Source organism: Ursus maritimus, unplaced genomic scaffold, assembly GCF_017311325.1.
Source record: "Ursus maritimus isolate PB19 unplaced genomic scaffold, ASM1731132v1 scaffold_10, whole genome shotgun sequence".
Lineage (NCBI taxonomy): Eukaryota > Metazoa > Chordata > Mammalia > Carnivora > Ursidae > Ursus > Ursus maritimus.
This window is the reverse complement of record NW_024423344.1, coordinates 69515673-69536385: the sequence shown is the minus strand read 5'-3', so window position 1 is coordinate 69536385 and position 20713 is coordinate 69515673. Positions and strand designations below refer to the sequence as shown.

The window sequence follows — 20713 nt, the reverse complement described above, 5'->3', positions numbered from 1 at the left end:
TCAGAAATGGACCCTTGGGCCTTGAAAAAGTCCTGTCATTGATGAACCTGTCTCTGCCACCAACACTTTGGCATTTGGTGGAAGCCTGGTCTAGGGGACATGTTCATCCCATCTGTGTTCGATATTCAAGGCTATTATTTGGAATAAAAGAGAAGCTATGAAAATACTTTATTTCTCCCTCTTTGGTAGTCTTATTTTTATTCAAGTCCCCTAATCTCAGTTTATGACGAGAACGAATAGTACCAAGTTATAGGGCTACTTGGGGGGGAACTATTAGCTGTTTTAGTAGTGATATCAGGGAATATTGAGAATAAATGTGGAACTGAGACCAAGAACCAAGGTTGGATTTAACAGGATTTCCTCACAGGCTGGATGCTGGATGTGAGGAAATGAAATGAACCAAAAGTATCTGTGAGGTTGTTGGCCTGAGTAACTTGGAGAATGGAGCTCTCATTCTTCTGAGATGGGAAGGAGACAGGAGGAACAGGTTTGAGGAATAGGACATAAAGAGTTTGATGTGGAATGTCTAATGCTTGAGATTCCTTTTTATACACATCCAAGTGGAGACATGGAGTTGATTCCAAGTGTGGGACTGGAGTCATCAGTATATAGGTGGTATTTAAAGGCATTGGAATGAGTGAGACCAACTAGTTAGCGAGTGTTGAGAGGCACAAAAGACACCAGAGGACCGAGCCCTGAGTCACCGCAGCGTGTAGAGATTAATCAAGGAAATGCCAGCCAAGGAGCCTGAGAAGGGCAGGCAGTGAATTTTGTGGCTCTTCATTGCAGTAGCTCAGGCCCTTCAGTGACCTCAGGACCATTTTCTCTGCTCTTAGATATGTTTTCTCCTGCATCACCCGCGGAACAGGTCACCTTGTCACACTCCTGCCTTGTGGCTTTTACTCTGTGCTCTGGTCTCGCCCTTTGTTTTGTTCCCACATACCTGAGGGATATGATGCACTCCAATTAGAAAAAGGTGCTCCATGAGCCAGTGATTTTTACAACCTTTCTTCTCCAGTCAGTGAACATCATTGCCATTTCTACTCTGTGTTTTCTTTCCCACTTAACTTCTGTTCATTCAGAGATGTTTGCTTCCTTGGATTATCAACATGCTCATAACTCTAACTTTTTAATGATCCCTCTTGCTCCTCCTGACCTGTAGAGCCAGTCTTCAGTTGTTCACCTTCAGATGCTACTGCCAACAATGCGATTTTTCTCTACAGCTTCCACTGCAGGTTCATTAGAGATGTTTTTGATTGATTTAGTTCTTTTCTGATGGGCCTGAGTTGTTTGTTCCTGATCACCTTAAATGCAACTGGCCATTCTCTGCTTAACGCCTCATCCCTGATTCCGTTAGTGTAGCCAGAGCACCGAAGTGGCTCAGTCCCTTAAGCATCTGCCTTAGGCTCAGGTCATGATCCCAGGGTGCTGGGATCGAGTTCCGCATTGGGCTTCCTGCTCCACGGGGAGCCTCCTTCTCCCTCTGCCTCTGCCCCCCCCCCCGTCTCTCGTGAATAAGTAAATAAAATCTTAAAAAAAACTTAGTGTAGCCAGGCACTGAAAGGGACTGACCTGTATAGTGGTGTTTAATATGTGATGATGTCATTAAAAATAAAAAAGTAGAAGCACTTGTAGGGGCTCCTGGGTGGCTCAGTCCCACCCAGGAGTTGAATGACCAACTCTTGATTTCGGCTCAGGTCATCATCTCAGGGTGGTGAGATAAAGCCCCATGTCGGGCTGGGGAGCTGGACTTGGGGCCTGCTTAAGATTCTCTCTCCCCGCTCTCTCTGCCCCTCCCCCCCACCCCACTTGCATGCACACCAGCATGCACTGTCTCTCTAAAAAATAAAATAAAATATTTTTTTTAAAAAAGTAAAAGCACTCGTAAACAAAGTTGTTTACTCCTATTTACATCTGTAGGTTTGGACTCAAGGAGTGAAATAGCAAAATCACAGACCCTCTGTCCCTAAAACCTAAGGAAACAAATAAAACAGTTAATTATAAGCCAGAAAAAATTACACCAGCAATAACCACACAAAGGCAAGGCCACAATTTTGTACCATTATCTTTGAATAGCAGCTACTAGGAAGGAGGGAAGAAAGGGGGGGAGAAAGAGAGAGAAAATCATAGAGGATGAACTCTCTAGGCTCATGACTTAAGCCTGTTTTCCAGACGTTGAGAAAAAAAATAAATTGGAAAAGCAAATCCTAAAACATGTACTCATCTCCCTCACTTTGAGGAGCTCGGGTCATGGGAACATGCATAGACCTAGAAAAAGACAACAAGCAACCCCCAATGTAGAAATGACTTGTTCCAGCTGTTTTACCAGAGAAAATAAAATGCTAGATCTCACCATTTTATTTTTCCCAGCTAGGAAGAAAGCTTGAGAGTGAAAGCAAAATAATCATAATTTCCAAAAACGAATTGTCTCCCATAATAAACAAAAGTTTAGCACAATGAGAGTATGAAGAGGAAAGAAGGGAACAGAAGCCACAAGGGCACAGGTGGCCCTGGGGGCAGGGTGGTAAGGAGAGCCCCTCTTGCCTGTCCTCTCCCTTCACACAGAGAACCAAAACCAGCAGAATCAGCCTGTCTGCCTTCCGCTGGAGACGGCTGGGAGAGCGGTTGAATGGGAGGCCGCCAACACCTGGGACTGATTGGCTCTGGCAGCAGTAAAGATTTCCGGGACCTGTCTGAATTGAAGAAATATCTGAAGGTTGATATTCCAAGCATTACTTCCCATAGCCCCGGAGAATACTTCTATCCCTGAAGATGCCCCTCCTCAAACTGAGACAGCAAAACAGAGAGAAGAAACGCCAACTGACATTGAAACAGGACTCTGGGGAAGAGATTCTGGGATCACTTTCTGACACTATAACAGAACAAAAGATAAGAAAGTTAAAAACAAAGGTTCTGACAACTGTGGAGCAGATCTAAAAAACAGTTAGTCCAAGTTAAAGCAGGTAGTAAGAGGATCCCCAAGAAAAATGTCTGAGAGGAAGAATCAGATGGTTTTGGGGTAATTGAAGTCTTCAGGAGGAACAACTATAGGAGCGTTGACACTGGAATTTATTCCAAACAAGAGATGAAATCCATGAGAATCTGCAAGCTATAGGAAATAGATGGGGAAAAAGTATATATTTCTTCTCCCAATGAAATGTGTGAAAAGCAATCAGAAAATCTCAACCGAAACTAAACTGAACTAAACGGAACATTATGTAAGAAAGCAAAGATTCAAATAAAGTGCATGAAACTGGGCCAGATTCTGAGCAATTAGTGGAAAGGGAGAAAGGGAGCTGCTCCACCTGGAAGGTTTCCCGGCCGGTGCCATACAGGTTCTACACTGGAACCCTGGAAGAGGAAGTATGATATGAGAACATCGCTGGGCTCGACAGTGAACAATATTTTCAGAGTCAACATATTGACTACCAATCTGTTGATTATCAGTGTACTGACAAGCATGAAAGACCAATGAGGACTGAAAAACATACTTAGACATACAGCTGTTGCTTATCATTCATTAAGAAACCCATCATCAGGTTTCTTTACTATGCAATATTTTAATGATACAGAATCATCTTGATTAAGTTTTTGAAAAGTAATATTAATCAGCTTAAGAAAAGTGTGGAGACCATATAAGAAGAAATATTTGTTCAGAATCATTAATAAAAACAATAAATGGAAAGATAAGCATTTCTATGAGATTGAAGAATAAGAATATCAATTTTTCTTAGATTAAAGTGATCCCAACAAATAAAACAGGATGTTTTGAGGAATTAATACATAAAGATAAATACAAGAATTCTGAAAACAAAAGTTTATGAGGAGCAGCTAGGAATCCTACCAGTTATTAAAATAAATGTATAATTACTAGACAATTTGTAGATGAGATAGATCGATGGAAAAGAATAGAAACTTAGAAATAGAGCTGAAATTATATGAGTATTCGGTATATAATAAAGGGGGTATTTCGAATTAGTGAAAAGATAGATTTTTCATTTATATTGTGCTGAGTCAGCTGATCTCCTATTTGAAAGAAAAAATAAGATTAATTCTTATCTCACTTCTTATACGAAAATAAATTCCAGGTTCGGGCTGATTTAAATAGTGACTTCTGGTTCAGCATGTTAAACATAATAAAATAAGGAAACTAAAACTACTTCATAAAAGTATGGTTACGTTTAAGTCTAATATTCCAGTGAGAGAAGTTTTGTGTTTTTTTTTTTACCTTAGCTAAAAGAATAGCAAATTAGACCACATATAAATTTAAATTTAATGTTTGCAAAAATACCACAAATGGATAGAAGAAAATACCTTAAACATATATGACAGATAAAAGATTAGTTTTCTTAATTTATAAAGAGCTGGTGGAAACCCATAAGGAGGGACAAGAGGTCCATAGGATAGGAAATTGGTATTACATAAAAACAGGTAGCTCTGAGAAAACAGAGGACTTCCTCCAGGCTTTTGTTTCTTGCCCCAACATATATATCATACTCTTTTTCACCATGACAATCACTTGCCATCATTTTCCCCAAACAGTTCTTCCATCACCCAGAAAGGATACATTGGTATTTCTAACTTGCTCCTTGATAGCTTTACCATAGTTCTCTTATACACCGTATTTCCCATTTTGCCTTTTCTTAGAGTTGGTCATTTTCATCTTGTTCTATCACTCTTTGATTATAAATTTCTTAGTAAAAGAAACTGTGTCTTCCTCATCTCAATCCCTGCCACCTCAAGCCTCCAGAAACCACGAACAATCCATGTTTAAGTAAATAAGCTAAGCAGACCTTTCAAGGGGCACACATTCTGTGGACAGTATAAGTGGACTTGAGTTACATCCTGACCATCAGGATTTAAATTTCTGGCTAAACTCTCAACAAAACTGACATAGCAACCTTCATGCAAGGCAAAAATTAATTTTCAGCCTGTGATAGATGTATTTCATGGCGCTACCTTTCATTGGTTTATCCACGTAAGCAGCTAGAAATACACACATTGTAACAAAACGTTGCTCTCAAACATAATTCACAGCATCTTACAACATGGACTTTCAGGTGGCTAAGCTGTGTGGAAATGAGGGGTTTTTTTCTTCTGAGACTGAAAAGAGTAGAAGATAACCCCAGTGTTCTTGCCCACATTGCTTATCTGCCAGCAACAGGTTACAAGCCCATAGCTCCACGTTCCCGAGCATTTACTGAATGCATAATAGCCGAGTATTCATGGGAGCTAATGCAGTGGAGGCAAACAAATTAATCTGGTTAGTGCCCAAGGCAGTTGAAAGGCACACCTGCATTTTTCGGTCTCTAGGTACTATGATTAAATGTTGGATTTAATCACAAGCTTGCCTGTCATTTGGGGGGAAAGAAATCCATGTTGGGTAAAATTCCCTTTATACTGGTGGGTGTTTTGATCTCCCCCTGTTGCTGTTCAGTCTTTAGGATGTACACACACTTTCACACTGGTGACATCTTTGTTGAAGAAAGTACAGCAGTCTGATATTTTTATGTGAATCATCTTTGGAACTTGTGTTCCTTGTCTTTGGATGTAATAAATATTCGACAGAAAAAAAAACAGGGAAAAAATAATTGCCCTCATGGTAAGTGTTGGCATACTTACGAAGTTAAACGACGTGTTGCAGAATCTTCGGAAGCATTTTTGGGATGAGTTAGAGCTAATATTCTCTTGGGCGCCCTAGCAGGGGAAATATTATATTGTCCTTGACAATGCTGAGTTCAAGCATCAATAACAGCATACTTCATACTTTTGTGAACAAGACACATTGTAGGGTAATGAGATTATAGAAAAATTAACTCAAGGAGATGCTAAGTGTTTCATACATAGACAAAGGATAAGTGGAAAAACTTATCTCCTGGTATAAGAATCATTTAACAATTAATTGTTCCTTTGTTCAAATGGGTCCCCTATGTGCTAGGCGTTTAATGTCATACTTCTAAAACTGTTCGTTTAAGTGTCCCTAGCAAAGCAAACTGCTAAGAGAGTTTACTGTGTGGGGTACAGCCTGGAAAGTAGCGGGTTCAAGACCCCACTGAACACGGAATGTGATACTGGGAAAAGGACTTACTTTGGAGTCATAATGACTCAGTGTTAGTTGTTAGTGTCACACATTAGTAGAGTGACTTTGGGCTATCACCTATCATCTTAAAGCCTCATTTTCCTTATCTTCAAAAAGAAAGAGTCAGAGTAGATTATCTGTAGTGTTAATTTTGTCTCTAAGATCCTATCAGTGTAACAGGGCTTTTATCTTGGGCTTTGTTGGTCTTTGTAGTATCTCGGACCTTATTTCTTGGAATCTGAGAGCCCCCGTTTACATCTTCATTGTACTAAAGCCTATAAAGACATTTGTAAAGAGTCACTAGATTCCAATTGTCACTTCCGCAGACATAAATCATCATCATAAATCCTCATTAAGAAACATCTATTGACCACTAATGTATACAAGATACATGAGTCAGGGCTGTACATATAACCCTATATTTAACAAGAAAAACTTGTAAGAATAGAGCTAACCAAAGATCTTGGCAGAGAAAGTATGAGTCTTTTAACTTGGCTGGATTCTGTTGGAATGCTCTTTATTTATTTATTACTTTTTTTTTTTTAATTTAGGTCTTGGCCTCTTTCATGGTCTTGACTCTGTGCTTTGAAAAGAAAACAAAAAATCATGAAAAATGTGTTTTTATTAAGTTGCTCAGTATGGCAATATCATTTAGAAATATTTCTTTCTTGGGGCGCCTGGGTGGCTCCGTTGGTTAAGCCTCTAACTCTTGATTTTGGCTCACTCAGGTCATGATCTCAGGGTCATGAGATCAAGCCCTGTCAGCCTCCACACTGGGTGTGGAGCTTGCTTGAGATTCTCTCTCCTTCTCCCACTACCCAGCCCCTCTCTACTAGATGGATAGATAGATAGATAGATAGAGAAAAAGAAAAAGAAAGTAAGAAAGAAAAGCAAGAAAGAAAGATTTCTTTCTTAAGGAGTCTCATGTTTTTAACATAACTGAAATAATTTGATAGGTACTATAAAAGTAAAATTAAGGCTATTATTCTCATATGCCTTTAGACAATCGAATGTAATTCACTATAAAAATAAGTTGCACTTAGCAACAAAATAAAAATACAGTTATCTGTTGGAAATGTTAAATCATTATCTTGCTTAGAGAAAAGAAAAAAAAGTCAAATAAAAAGAGGTCCTGATTTTTTAAAAAATTTACTCTATAATATTTACCCGCCCACAAGGCTAATGTTAATTCAGGGTGATTGTTTTAGTTTTCCACACTGAAAAGTTAGATATCAGGCTTTTAGGATCTCTAGTTCTCAGCTCTTTCCCATCTGTTGCATTAAGGCTGTTCTTCCTCTCATCAGTCAGATAAAAGTCCATAGTGCGATGAGAGTCACATACTAGTTTTAAACTGCATGCGTCCCTGAGCAGGTGTTTAACACCTCCGTTGTCTTCCTCCGCAGGCGTTTATGTCCATGTTCCAGATCCTCACCCAGGAAGGATGGGTAGACGTGATGGACCAAACCCTGAATGCTGTGGGCCACATGTGGGCACCTGTGGTGGCCATCTATTTCATTCTGTACCATCTCTTTGCCACTCTGGTGAGTTTAGCATTTCTTTTCAATTTTGTCTTAGAACCATAGTGGGATGAGCACCAACCGGTTTCTGTGGCCTAGTTTCCATTTCAGAACAAGAGCCAGAGAACCCATGTCAATAGTCCGACCAGATGAGGTCCCTTCCAGTCTCAATTCCTCGCAATCGATCTCCTTAAGGAACTAGATTTCAGATCTGAGTCGGGTGGCTCCATCAGATACAAGTGTCCACGTGAGGGAAAACAAAATGAGGCAAGATGGAAATCCCGCATTCGTGTATCTGTTTCACCATCTCTAAGCATTCCCACTCTAGATAATCTAGGGATCAAGCCAGACTACATTATTATGATTGCTGCCGTTATTATTATTTATCATGTAGAGACACGCTCTTCAGTGTCACCGCTTCCTTTTCCAAGACTGAGACTAGACTGAGGACAAGGTGAAGATCTCAGGCTACAGTGAGAAGTCAGCTCGGTGTTCTGGGGCTCTGTGACAGAAAAAAACACGTGGGAGAATATTAAAACTCAGAGCTACACATATTGTAAAAAGCATCATGAAAATGAAATACCAAAACCCAGGAAAAATTGACTTCTGTCACACCGCAGATATTTTCTTTTCAATGCATTTCTATTAAACAGAAAGAAAAAAGTTGTGAAATGTGGCCTTGACATACAAAGGGATGTAATCCTCAGGTCTTTTAATGGCAAAAAGTTCATCTCCTTACGATAAAAGCGTGTGTAATTAAGAAGCAAACTTAAGCTCTATTATGTTAAAAGTTCCAAGGTAAGAACCCAGATGTTCTCCTTTATCAGAAACACGTGAAATTTAAAAAACAAAAAAAGAAACAAACAAAAATCTGCTGTTGTTTATTGAAAAGCAAAATGTTTTATCATTTTATTCCTAGTATTTGGAACAACCAAGGTAGGTAATGCTCTCACTTTACAGATGATGAAACTGAGGCTCAGAGGAGTTAAGCAATTTGCCCAATGCCACGTAGAGTGTAAATGCTGGAGCCAGAATGTTCCCACGTCTTCCTGGTCTCCTAGCCTGTGGTCATTCAGCTACGTCGCTGTTTCCTTAGATTGCAGAGTTCCCCACTATCACTGAAAATGTCTTCATGGAATCAAACCTCTGCCCAAGAGTCACTAAAATAAAACAGATTACAAATGAGTGCCAAGGTCCCTTCCAATTCTAAATATGAACCATGTAAGTGCTTCAGAAACTAGATTTGTCCGAGGTTGCGTTTGCTACAGGCAGAGCGTTTCTTTCAAAACAGACACATCCATCAAGCAGTGTATAGGGATGTATCGTTACGTGGTGTGAAGTTTTAGGTTCAAGCAGTAGAATCACATAGAAGTAGTTTTGGCATTTTTCACATGGGGTGACTTTTAAAATATGCACAAAAAGAAAGAACATTCAGCGGGGGGAATGGAGGCCCGGCTTCCAGGGCAAAATCTGCCCACGCTGCAGGACATGTGGCCCTGAGTGCTTTGCATCCTCCCTTCCAGGACCTTTAAGTCTCTGTCATTCATTCATTCATTTACTCATTCATTTACTCATTTGTGAATTCAACTAATGTTTATTAAGCGTCTACTATGTGTTTAAGTTCCTTTGAAACTATGGAATAGCTTGGAGACTACTGATCAAGGGTTCAAAGTAGGAGAGATATGATTGAAATCATCCGTGTATGGTAATAATCTATCTAGTTGCTTTTCTATTAAAACCGTATACTTGTTTGCTATCCTCATGGCAGATTTTTCACATAGATTTAATCCTTTAGTGAGAGTCCCACACAATATGAAAGCAAGAATAAAAATGATTCAACCTAATAAACTGTTTACCAAAGCAATTTTTTTCAAGTGACCTTCTGTAGAGATCACTAATATGACGAAATAAAATATTAAATCTGGTGCATTGACTTCTTGGGCAGTCTGAATTTTCTTTATGGGGCCAAAACCATGGCACTGACTGTGGAACACTGAAGCATTTCCACGGACTCCCAAGGGCTCACCTGCATGCCTGGGAATTCTCAGAGCACATCTGGAAAACCTGCATGTAATTCTGCCTTTTCGTTCTACTGAGTCAAGTATCTGCCCAAAACATTTACTGTAATTTTTCCATCATGACTTTCAAAAAGTGGTTCTAAGTTAAAACTATAAATTGAAATGATTTCTTCTTTTATTCGTAATCTTTTCCAAATCTGGAAAGCAATGAGGGCACTTGAAATAAGGTGAAGTACGGCTGTGGCATTCAAAGTCTAGATTCGGGTTCTAGCTCTGCCGGTCACGAGATGGGTGACTTTGGAAGAATCAGACAACTTCCCTAACCTGTCATATCGTATCTGAAAGTGAGGATAATAGCGCCCCACACGCCTACTTTCCATGATTGCCATCTACACGTGAGCTGTATTTTTGAGGGTGTTTTAGCCGTGGAATGTGAGAATGATCGCAGCTATCCCCAACACTGCGTTTAAATAGCATGGTGTGTGCATTTAAAGGTATGCCTTCATGAATGCTAAAAATTTATTATGTTAGTTCAATTGCTTTTAATTTATGGAAGTAAAGTATTATTGATCAATTTTAAGTGTCATTCATGCCCCTTCCTGGACCGAGTCCTTCTCTGCCTTAATCTTTCCTTCTTTCCCCACATCTCTTCTCCCAGACGAGAATTAGGATGCATTTGGTCTGAATCTGTCTTCCAGTTTTAAGTCACATTTTACGGAATTTAACGTGCTGTCAACTATAGGAAGACTTATTTTGTTTAATATTAACAAAAAACAACAATTAAACCATACGCATAGATGATAAGGTGCACACCAGTTCCAGAGTTGTTAAACGTGAGAATAAAATGTCTTAAAATCAACCAAGTGCAGTAGTTTCCCTCATATATATATGTATCCATCAAAAACATGTAGTGCTTTAAATTTAAGGTTATAATCTACAAACATTTTATACCATTAGTTTGTAAGATTCATATTAATTTTCTAGTTTGAGAAGCTGTGCCCCAGGGCCCTGATGGCCGTCTGTGGGGAGATGTCCACGAACACTTCTATCCCTACTGTGACCACACACCATGCTGAGGTCAATTTATACTTGATCATCATTTCCCTCCTTAAGATCATTAGTAGTGGCAATTTTCAGAATAAATGATATTGAACTCTACATACATTCTCAGTTATGTTTGTCAGCAAAGACTGTTTTCAAAATATTTTTGTCTTGATAAAGTTCACTTGGTCATTAGTATATATAGTCTTTGAATATATGGAATATGACTGACTATGCCATAGTGGCTTCTCAGGCCTTCCTGGTGGACGGTTAGGTTGTTTCCCAATGATTTGCTCTCAGACTGTTGCAACTAATATGTTTGTGCGTTGTGTCCACTTGTGTGAGAGTGTCTCCAGGATGTATGCCAGAAAGTAGAATTCGGGATCCTGGGTCCTGCCCAGACGGCTCTGTAGCATGGGTCTGCAAGCCCACGTATCGGATCTGGTCCTGGGCCTTTATTTATACAGCTTGTGAGCAAAGAATGATTTGCGCATTTTTAAATTAATATATATGTACGCACAGGATATCGTCAGTGACGTCTCTTGGCCCTCTAAGCCTAAGATATCTCCCGTCTGGCCTTCTATTTGCTGACCCCCGTTCTGTGTGCGAGCTGCACTAATGCACCCTCTGGAGTGTTGAGAATCCCTGTGTTCTTTGTTCTCACTTCTAGTCCATATTGTTAGACTTAAGATTTTGACAGTCTGATGAGTTGGATGGTATTATCACTTGGCTTTCAACTTGCCTTTTTGCATATCAATTGTTAAGAAGGGAGCACTTCTTCAGGAGCTTACTGGCCATCTTTGCGACTCACCCAATTGTATTGTACGCTTCACCTATTTTCCTGGAGGCTCGTTTGTCTTTTTTAAATGCATTGGTTGGAGCCTCTAGATAGTAATCCCATAGGTGTTGCAAATCTCCTCTCTTAAGCAGCCTTTTGCTATTTCAGTGTATCTACGAGGGCTTTTGACATTAATTTTAACGTGGTCAAGATGATCAGTTTTTCACTTACGGTCAATATTTGTTCTGGACTCGTGCTTAAGAAATTCTTTCCCACCCTGAGGCAGTAAAAATATTCTCCTCTGTCTTCTTCGAATTGTGTTAAATTTCTGCCTTCCACCGTCAGGTAATCGTAACATACTGTTTGTATGAAGCGTGAGCCAGATAAAATACACTGCTGCAATAAAACTCACATTGGTTTTTCTCAACCAGATTTATGGGAAGTTTTTTACATTTTGAGATATTTAGTTGGGCTGCCTGATTATGATACGTAAAGCCAAAAGGTCAACTACTCAGATTGTTAAATTTATAAGTGACTTTTTTTTTAAAGATTTTACTTATTTTTATTTGACAGAGAAAGAGGCAGCGAGAGAGGGAACACAAGCAGGGGGAGTGGGAGAGGGAGAAGCAGGCTTCCCACCGAGCAGGGAGCCCGATGCGGGACTCGATCCAAGGACGCTGGGCTCATGACCTGAGCCGAAGGCAGACTCTTAACGACTGAGCCACCCAGGCGCCCCTATAAGTGACTTTTTAAGTGAGAACTAATTAATTCAGTGAAAGAAAATGCTCCATATCACTAAATTAAATCTATTAGTGCCGCTTCCAGACGGTACCACCCAAAGTCTTGGGACTGAAGCCACTTGCCCAGTTCCCCGGAGAGTTTGCCTGCAGCAGGATCAGCAGTCGCCCTGCTTTTCCTGACGTCCTCCAACCACGGTCACTACGATGGGCTCATCAAGTTAGCTCAATCTGATTCAGCCCCGTTTTCCTGAATCTCAGCTCCTCTAAGTACTAACCTGCATCCTGGCCAGATTGGACGAGAGCTTAATCCCTGCCTTTTCTGAGGCTACAGCTGGTACAGAAGTAGGACTGCTAAACACAAACCAACCCACAGACCAACCAATAAAACCTGTCATTCAAGACCTAATGAGGCAAGTGATAAAAGGCTGTGGATTGGGGCGCCTGGGTAGCGCAGTTGGGCATCTGCCTTTGGCTCAGGGCGTGATCCCGGCGTTATGGGATCGAGTCCCACATCAGGCTCCTCCACTGGGAGCCTGTTTCTTCCTCTCCCACTGCCCCTGCTTGTGTTCCCTCTCTCGCTGTCTCTCTCTGTCAAATACATAAATAAAATCTTAAAAAAAAAAAAAAAAGGCTGTGGATTGCCGTGGGATCAGTGCCCACATAATAAACTTCTGATGCACACTCATTTAACCCTGCCTGACCTGAAATAGTTAAACTATTGACAGTAGAACAGCTGGAGATGGTTTGTAGATTGACATGTAAACATGTGGATGGAGGCCCTAGGCTTCTGTGACACATGCATCGCATTCTCTTAAAAACTGAACACTCAGAAGTTAAAATCTCTATTCCGTAAGCCTGTCTTTGGGCTTGAACTTCATTAAAATGAGCGTTTTTCTTGAATTGTATGCTTCCTTTTGCAAAATACTACAAAGCATTTTAAACCAAATGGGGGGGGGGGAAGTCCACATAAATATACAAGCTCTGCTTTGTTTTTTATCCACACTGGCCCCATGGTGCCGCACAACCCAGGGAGTTCCTGATTTAGTCTTTTCAAGGACAGGCATATGCCAAGCAGCAAAACAAGAAGAAGAAAAAAAAAAAGGTTTGGCTGCAGTTTGTTCTGGAAAAAAAACAGCAGGCTATTCCATCGCCCCCTGGGGGCACCAATTTGTCAGCCCACAATGAAAATCAAGCTGAAGTGTATAGCAAATGCATATTCATAACCATTATCTATTGTCTCTTTAAAACATCTCTCTCATCCGCCAGGTATGTTTTGTGTATTTCCATCCTGACTGATTGCAGTTTATCCAGTGCTTGTGAAATTTGTCTTTTCCCCCACTTTCGCCAGTGATTAGGGGATAAGGACTATGGAAGACTTACTTATCCAGTTGAAAGACTCTGGTTTTGTTTCTCAGTGTTTTTCCCTTTATTATTGTTTCAAAGGAAAGCCCTGTGATGTGAATACTGAAAGAGAGAAAATGTAATTAAGCGTTCATTGTGGATAGTCTTTTTGTTACCTTTGAAGTGCTTAAATTAACACAGCAATCTCTTGATTTTGCTTCTATGGTGGCGGCTTTCTGAGAATAGTCATATTTTGCTGACAAAAATGGGCATTCCAAAGTGTAAATTAAATAACTTGATTTTATAGAATTCATTTAAAAGTGCATCTGTGTTGAACATATCCCATTTTACATTGCTCTGATTACATTTGACTTTTTGTTGACCTGTGTAAAAAACGAGATTGTTTCTAACTACAGCTCGCAAGACAACTTAGGATAGTGTGATTCTAAGTGGTGAGAAGGAAAAAGAAAAACACAGGATTATGCAGTGTTGACCAGATGCCTGCTGTGCTTTTACTGTATGCTTGAAAATAATTTTTAAAAAGGAATTATTAATAAAGTTCACTGTCGAGAGAGAAATAAGATTAAAGATGACATTTCAGCTAATGGGCTGTCGTTAAGCTTATCATAAGGAAAAGAAAGTAGTAAAAGTAAACTTTAAAGAAGTGGGAAGGGAGAGGGGAAGATGTATACAGAGCAAGGACATGACTGTATGCAGAGTTAGAATGCAAAATAGAGGTAGAGATTCTTAGCCAAGAAAACCCACTCTCAAGTGGGAAGGCTGCCCTCTTTCAGAATAAACTGTGACTTTCAGCGGTTTGCGGCATGCTGACCCAAACGTTGAATGTTAGGTAGAGAGGATGAGCACTCTGGTGTGCTGGGCAGAATGGTCATATCACAACAAAACTGGAGGGAATGATGAGACTGGGAGCACACCTGACTCTGCTTCTGCTTCTGCATTCTGTAATCTACCAAACCGTGCTGAAATGTGTTCTGGGTAAAAGGAAGGAAAACAGATTAATTGTCTGTTGTTGAATGTATAAAACTTAAAACATAGCAAATACCTAGCAAACCTTTAGCTCAGGAGAACCTGACTTTTTTACTGGAGTGTGAGGAGTGAGAGGAGTAGTCAGAGGAGGAAAGAGGAGTCTTAAGATTTTGTGGTATTAAGACAGTAGGGCAGGAACCATATCAAACCTGGAAACAGATGCTTTGAAATCCACGAAGCTAGAAGGTCAGAATCCCACCAATATGTTGGTATGTCATTCATAAAAATTCTAGGAACGAGATTTGCCAGGCTTCCACAGACTTAATATGTGGCATTTTCCCCACTAAATGCATTATCAAGGCTAAAAATATCTTGAGAATAGACGTTATAATCGGAGCAAACTAGAAGAATTAGGTACCTATGATATTTTAATAGTTATTCTACACCTTTTCATTGAAACTGGTGATTTATAATGTATCGATATTGCTTATAAAATAAGGAAGTGGGTAAATCACATCAGTTGTCTATTATATGGTAGAACAAATACTTGTGTTGCATATTAACGTGATGGGATGTTACAGACCTGTTAAGAGTGGATAGTAGCCAAAGCATAAATATATATACATATATATATATATATATATATATATATATGAACTTCTTTTTTTAAAGCATTGCACAAATTAAATGCCACTGTGTTGAAAGTCTATGTGTGCCTTAACAGAGCTCAAGAGGAAATGAAGGGCTGGACCATTAGCCTCTTTCTCCCCTGAACATGCATCATTTACAAAACTGTGATGTAGTATTCTGTGCCACGTTATAAATTCAAGTATTATGTAAATCTAAATATTAAAAAAAATAAGTAAGGCAGAGCTGGTTGACTGCCTAGTTTAGAATTGGCCAAGTGTAAAGGTAAAAGTGTTCCATGGAAATGACGAAGCTCTTGTGAATCAGTGTGGTGAGTCCCCGTAAAAAAATATTTATTATATCAAAAACATTTTAATATAAACCTGTGAATCACACATAATAACTGGAAAACCTATTGGCACAGCAGTTGTGACACCTGTAGGTAAACACTGAAAGTAAGACTCAGACGTCAGTGTAATGGGTTCAGATTATTCATGAGCATTACCTCAGCTCTCTACAAAAACAGAACAAACAAATGAAACAAAGAAAACACACAGAGAATCGGGAGACAGTTCACGCTTCCAGATGAGGACTTGCCCCCCACTCCTGTGACTTCTGGGGGGAGAAGTGGTCAACACCCAGACCAGCATGCACCCTCAGCCCAACTGTGCACAACACCAGGTCTGTAGGAAAAGAATATCTTACTGACAACAAGTACATTAAATATGATGGGAGCGGAGCTGTCAGCCTCCCTTCACTTCTATTCCTTTATCACGGTGGTTATTGCCACCTTATTAGAGTCTGAGAAAGAACTACAAAGTAATTCTCACCTCCTTGCAATCTCAGCAGCAAATCCGGCCCCTCCTGCACCTTCTATATCCACTCCAAACAGGCGGTCAAAGCCAGACTTTGGTCTCCACCTTATCCCCATGCTCGGCGACAGGGACCAAGCTGAAAGTCCATGGCCAAATGCAATTTCAGGAGGAAATGCGAGCTCCACACAGATTTTTAAATATGGTTTCTATAGGCGCCATCACACTATCAGGTTAATTAAGCAGTGAGGCCGAAACATGCAGATATTTGTTGAATGAACTTAAGTTTAATGATGGTTGAAAGCAAACTTTAAACTTCCTCATATTATTCGCGAATGTGTTGCCCAGACCCCTTCCCAACTGCTTAATTCTGTAGGTGTGGGGCTTTCAGACGGCATAGCTCCTGCATCGTTTTTCATAGCAAAGCCAAAGTTTTTCCTTTTTGAGTCTTGCCTTCTGTCTACCCTGAAAATTCAACTCCTATCTGCACGGGAAGGAGAAACCGTGGCCAGCATCCCACATCTGTCTCTCTGTCCTGCTCTGAGGGGAGCTTTTCTCTTTCTTCTCCAGGAAGAATGTATAAAATGATTGTTGGTTTTTTTTAAGTGACAAAACCTTATGTATTTAATAGCCCTTTGTCAAACTGTACTTTATACTGTCTAGTCACTGTTCCAATGAGCCAATTTAAAATAACTACATTATGCATAAAAAATTACATTTGGAAGGAAAAAATTAACAGAGAGGAAGCTAATGTCATCACTTAGTGATTATTACAACCTCCCTCTCATACTTCCCAGGCTCCATTGGTGGCATTTGGGCAAACTGCCACCCCCCTGTCCTACCTCTCTGGCCTCTGACAACCGTGCTCTGTCATACTTAACCACTCAGCAGGCCCCTAATAAGCCACATGCTCCAAGGCCTTGTCTTCGCACATGGAAATCCTTTCTCATAATTGTCTTCTTGCCAAAATCATTTTTCTCCTTGCTATCGTGATATCTTGGTAGCACACGGTTAGACTTCATCAGTGCCTCACAATCTTAAATAAGTAGCGTTCAGAAGACACGCTCCGGCCCGTTGGCCCAGATCAGCTCTCAGAAGTCTAAATGTTCAGATGGTCTTCATACTTGTGTGAGCCTCCCTCTCAAACTCCCACCCCAACTTCTCTTCACATTCCTCCTTTCTGAGAAGAAATGACATTTTCCAGAACGGAGCTTGAGGAAGGCAGGGGTCCGCAGCATGTTTCCATGGTAGGGCGGCAGCCACACCCAGGGCCAGCAGCAGTGCTGGTGCCAACCTGGGTGTGTTCCTCATCCACGACTTGGCCCCACTTCTTGTCAGAACCTGGGGGGAGGTAGCCTCACTGGAGGCCCCACATGGATGCGGGGTGGCCTGCATAGAGCTGGAGATCTGGGAAGTTCTGAGAAGAGAGGGAGGCCTGAGAGAGCCTCAAGAACAAGTCTCTCTCAATTCCCACCTGCAATGGCAGAGCTTCCCAACTTCCTGAGAGTTGAGAGCCAGTGTGTAGGAACAACACTAGTGTGAGAACAGCAGCCCAGGCTAGAGACCAGGTGGAGAGTAGAGAATTGGGACCCCCAAAAAGATGGGTCCATGTCTTAACTCCTACACCTGTGAATTTGACCTTCTTTGGAATAAAGGTCTTTGCAGATGTAATTAAATTAATGTTCTTGAAATGAGACATCCTGGATTATCCAGGTGAGCCCTAAATTCAATGACAATTGTCCTTATAAGAAATAGATGAGGACAAGACACAGGAAGAAAGAGAAGACCACGTGAAGACAGAGGCAGAGGCCGGAGTGATGCTACCACATGCTAAAGACCACCTGGAGCCCCTGGAAGCTGGAAGAGGCAAGGTTGATCCTCTCCTGGAGACTTTTGAAGGAGCATGGTCCTGCTGACAACCTGATTTTGGACAGCTGGCCTCCAGAACTATCATAGAATATATTTCTGTTGTTTCTAGCCACCAAGGTCGTGCAATTTGTTACAACAGCCCTAGGAAACTAACACAGAGAGTGTCACTGAGAATCAGACCCTAGCAGGAGCTACGGGAACTAAGATGGTGATCAGTTCAGCAGAGGCCCCCAAACAAGCACCATCACTGCCCCTAAAGGGTGACAGAGGACGGGCCCCATGGCCACAGTGAACCAGACGCTGATGACAAGCATGTCCTTGATCTTAGGCCAGCAAAGGAGCATTTATGCAAATGTAACTGAGTTTCAAAGGACTAAATTGAATTGATTCCGTTTTCAGCCAGCAAACAAATGGAGGGTTTCTGGACTAAATTAAATTCATTTGTAGAAATATTAAGAAAATTATTTTAGTTTCTCCTATCTAAATTTATGTCTGTATATTTTCATGCAGGCTGTAGCACACCACAGGGTTGTCGGGAGAAGATTAAATGAAAAAAAAGGGATAGCTGCAATTCATTGAGCTATTGTTGTTATTATCTGTAATATTTCACAGACAAGGGCCCCAAAACTCAGCGTCTGATGGCTACCTGAGGTTTCCCACCATGGTGCTCCTTCTGCCAGGCCGCCAAGCTACGGTGGCTCAATTTGATTGTGAACTTCATAGCGGTGAGCCCAATATCATATTTGTGTTCCTGACCAGGCAGGGTCTGACACATCAATGGAACCCAATCAACTGCCTGTCGAATTTAATCGAAGAACATAACCTCACTGTCCTTAAGTAGCCTGCCATCTGTCTGGTGTTGGGAAAATAATTAAAAATAAAACATCCTGCCAACCCAGAAAACCTCTCCACCAAGGTAAACGAGAAAGAAAACAGCCTTATTATTGAATCAGCACCAATCCAGACTGCAGTGGGCATCACAGGCAACCCGCTAAAGAGACGGCAAAGACAAAGCAATCTCACCTTGTATACGTATGGCCACGTTACATCTGTGTCCTCAAGATGAAAATAACTAGGCCTCACATAAGAAGACTTGACAGCACCATTTGTTAGAGTTCCCCCTAAATTTACCCGGTAATTGGGGTGACCATCTGTGGTAGTTAATTACCTTTATCCAGAAGAAAAAGAAAACTGATCTCTTCAAGACAAGGACGTAGTTTTGTAACGTGGTGCCGGGATGCTAAGCGACACTCCCACCCACCATAGAAAGGGGAAAAGGGAGACAGATAGGGTGTTGTCTGCCTGATGTTTACATGTCAAAGAGGTTGCCCCCCTCCCAAGAAAACCATTCCTGGGTTGTAAAATGAGTGAGATTATGTTACTTTGAAAAAGATTATCTATCTATCTATCTATCTATCTATCTATCTATCTATCTATCTATCTATCTCTCAAAGGGACAGAGGAAGAATTTACAGAAGACAAGTTTTCTAAAGGAAATGCTCTAAGGAAGGGGAAGAGAAGTGTCACTTTCCCTCTTATCATTAGGGAATTTTTTTTTCTTTTTAGATTTGTGCTTACCCTTTACTGGGAAGATAGGAAAACTGGTTAAATTAGGACAGAGCAGTGCCTGGTCAGGTACCCAATGAGTGATAGAAATGGTGTTCTCCTCTGCTGCTGCTGTTGAGAATATCAAGGTCATGCAAAGGGGCTAAGCTTAAAGAAGGCTGTGAACAGTCCTGTTGAGAATAATGTCTGGTTAGAGGAAGACTGACTATATATGTGCCTAGATGTCCATGGTGTGGCAGACACGGTGACATCCGTCAAAATCTGTCATCTAGACCATTCTGTATCTTCTTTAAGTTCTGGTAGGATCCCAAAGGACATAGCTTTTAAACAGAAGGGTATTGGCACTTGTCCCAAGGCAAGCATATACTGTCAAAATTTAATAATATCTGGCGGCTCTTTTTCCCCTTGTTATATACTCATTGAACTTGGAAAAGAACTAGCCATTAACTTTTGCATAATAAATCTCTCTGGTACTTAAAAGTCATGACTAAATTGCCTTAATTTTCTTACCTTCATGCTTAACCATCTAATATTAACAAATGGGAATAATTTCTTAAGAGGGAAATCGAAAGGAGGAACATAAATTAGGAATGAAAAAGATTTATTGAACAGATGTGGAACTTTAAAGAATTCAAACTTGAAGAAGGACTAAAAATTAAATATTTAAAAAAATTCTCCTTTTTTGTTGCTTGCTTTCTTTTACCATATTTACCCATTCCAAAAGAAGCATATGCCCTTTTTTTTTTTTTTAATTTGTGAAATGTGAAATACAAAGAAAAGGAGGAAGTCTGTTTTTCACAAAGGCAGGCATGGTTAACATTTCTCAAGTACCTCCTTCTAGCATTCACTCCGTTCTTTTTTGTACCTCCTTGCACTTCTACCGTGTACACGCTTATTTAATATTATAATGTGAGCATTTTTTTCAATACTATTAAAATTCATGAGTGCATTTGTTATGTAGCTGTATAACAAATTATGGACAATAAGAGCTTACAAGGATAAACATTTATTTCTCACATATTTTCTGAGGGTCAGGAATCTGGGACAGGATGAGCTAACTGTTTCTAGCTCAGAATGTCTCATGAGTTTGCAGTCAAGATGTTGGTGGGACTGCAGTTGACTGAAGGCTTGACAAGGACTGGAGGATCCATTTCCAAGATGGATCACTCACAGGGTGGGAGGCCTTGGTTCATCACCACATGGACCTCTCCATAGGGCCATTTGAGTGTCCTCATGACGTGGCACCTGGCTTCCACCAGAGTGGGTGATCCAAGAGAGAGCAAGCTGAAAGCCACACTGTCTTTATCACCTAGCCTTCGAAGTCACCCACAGTCCTTT

At 40.6% G+C, this 20713-nt stretch overlaps 1 protein-coding gene across 1 annotated transcript in view; it reads left to right on the top strand.

The window, feature by feature from the left end:
• NALCN (sodium leak channel, non-selective) overlaps nucleotides 1-20713 on the top strand; it is a 285252-nt gene that overhangs the window by 156064 nt on the left and 108475 nt on the right. Inside the window, 1 exon segment of the mRNA XM_040624300.1 lies at nucleotides 7483-7620. Within this exon segment, the coding sequence (XP_040480234.1) occupies nucleotides 7483-7620 (138 nt within the window).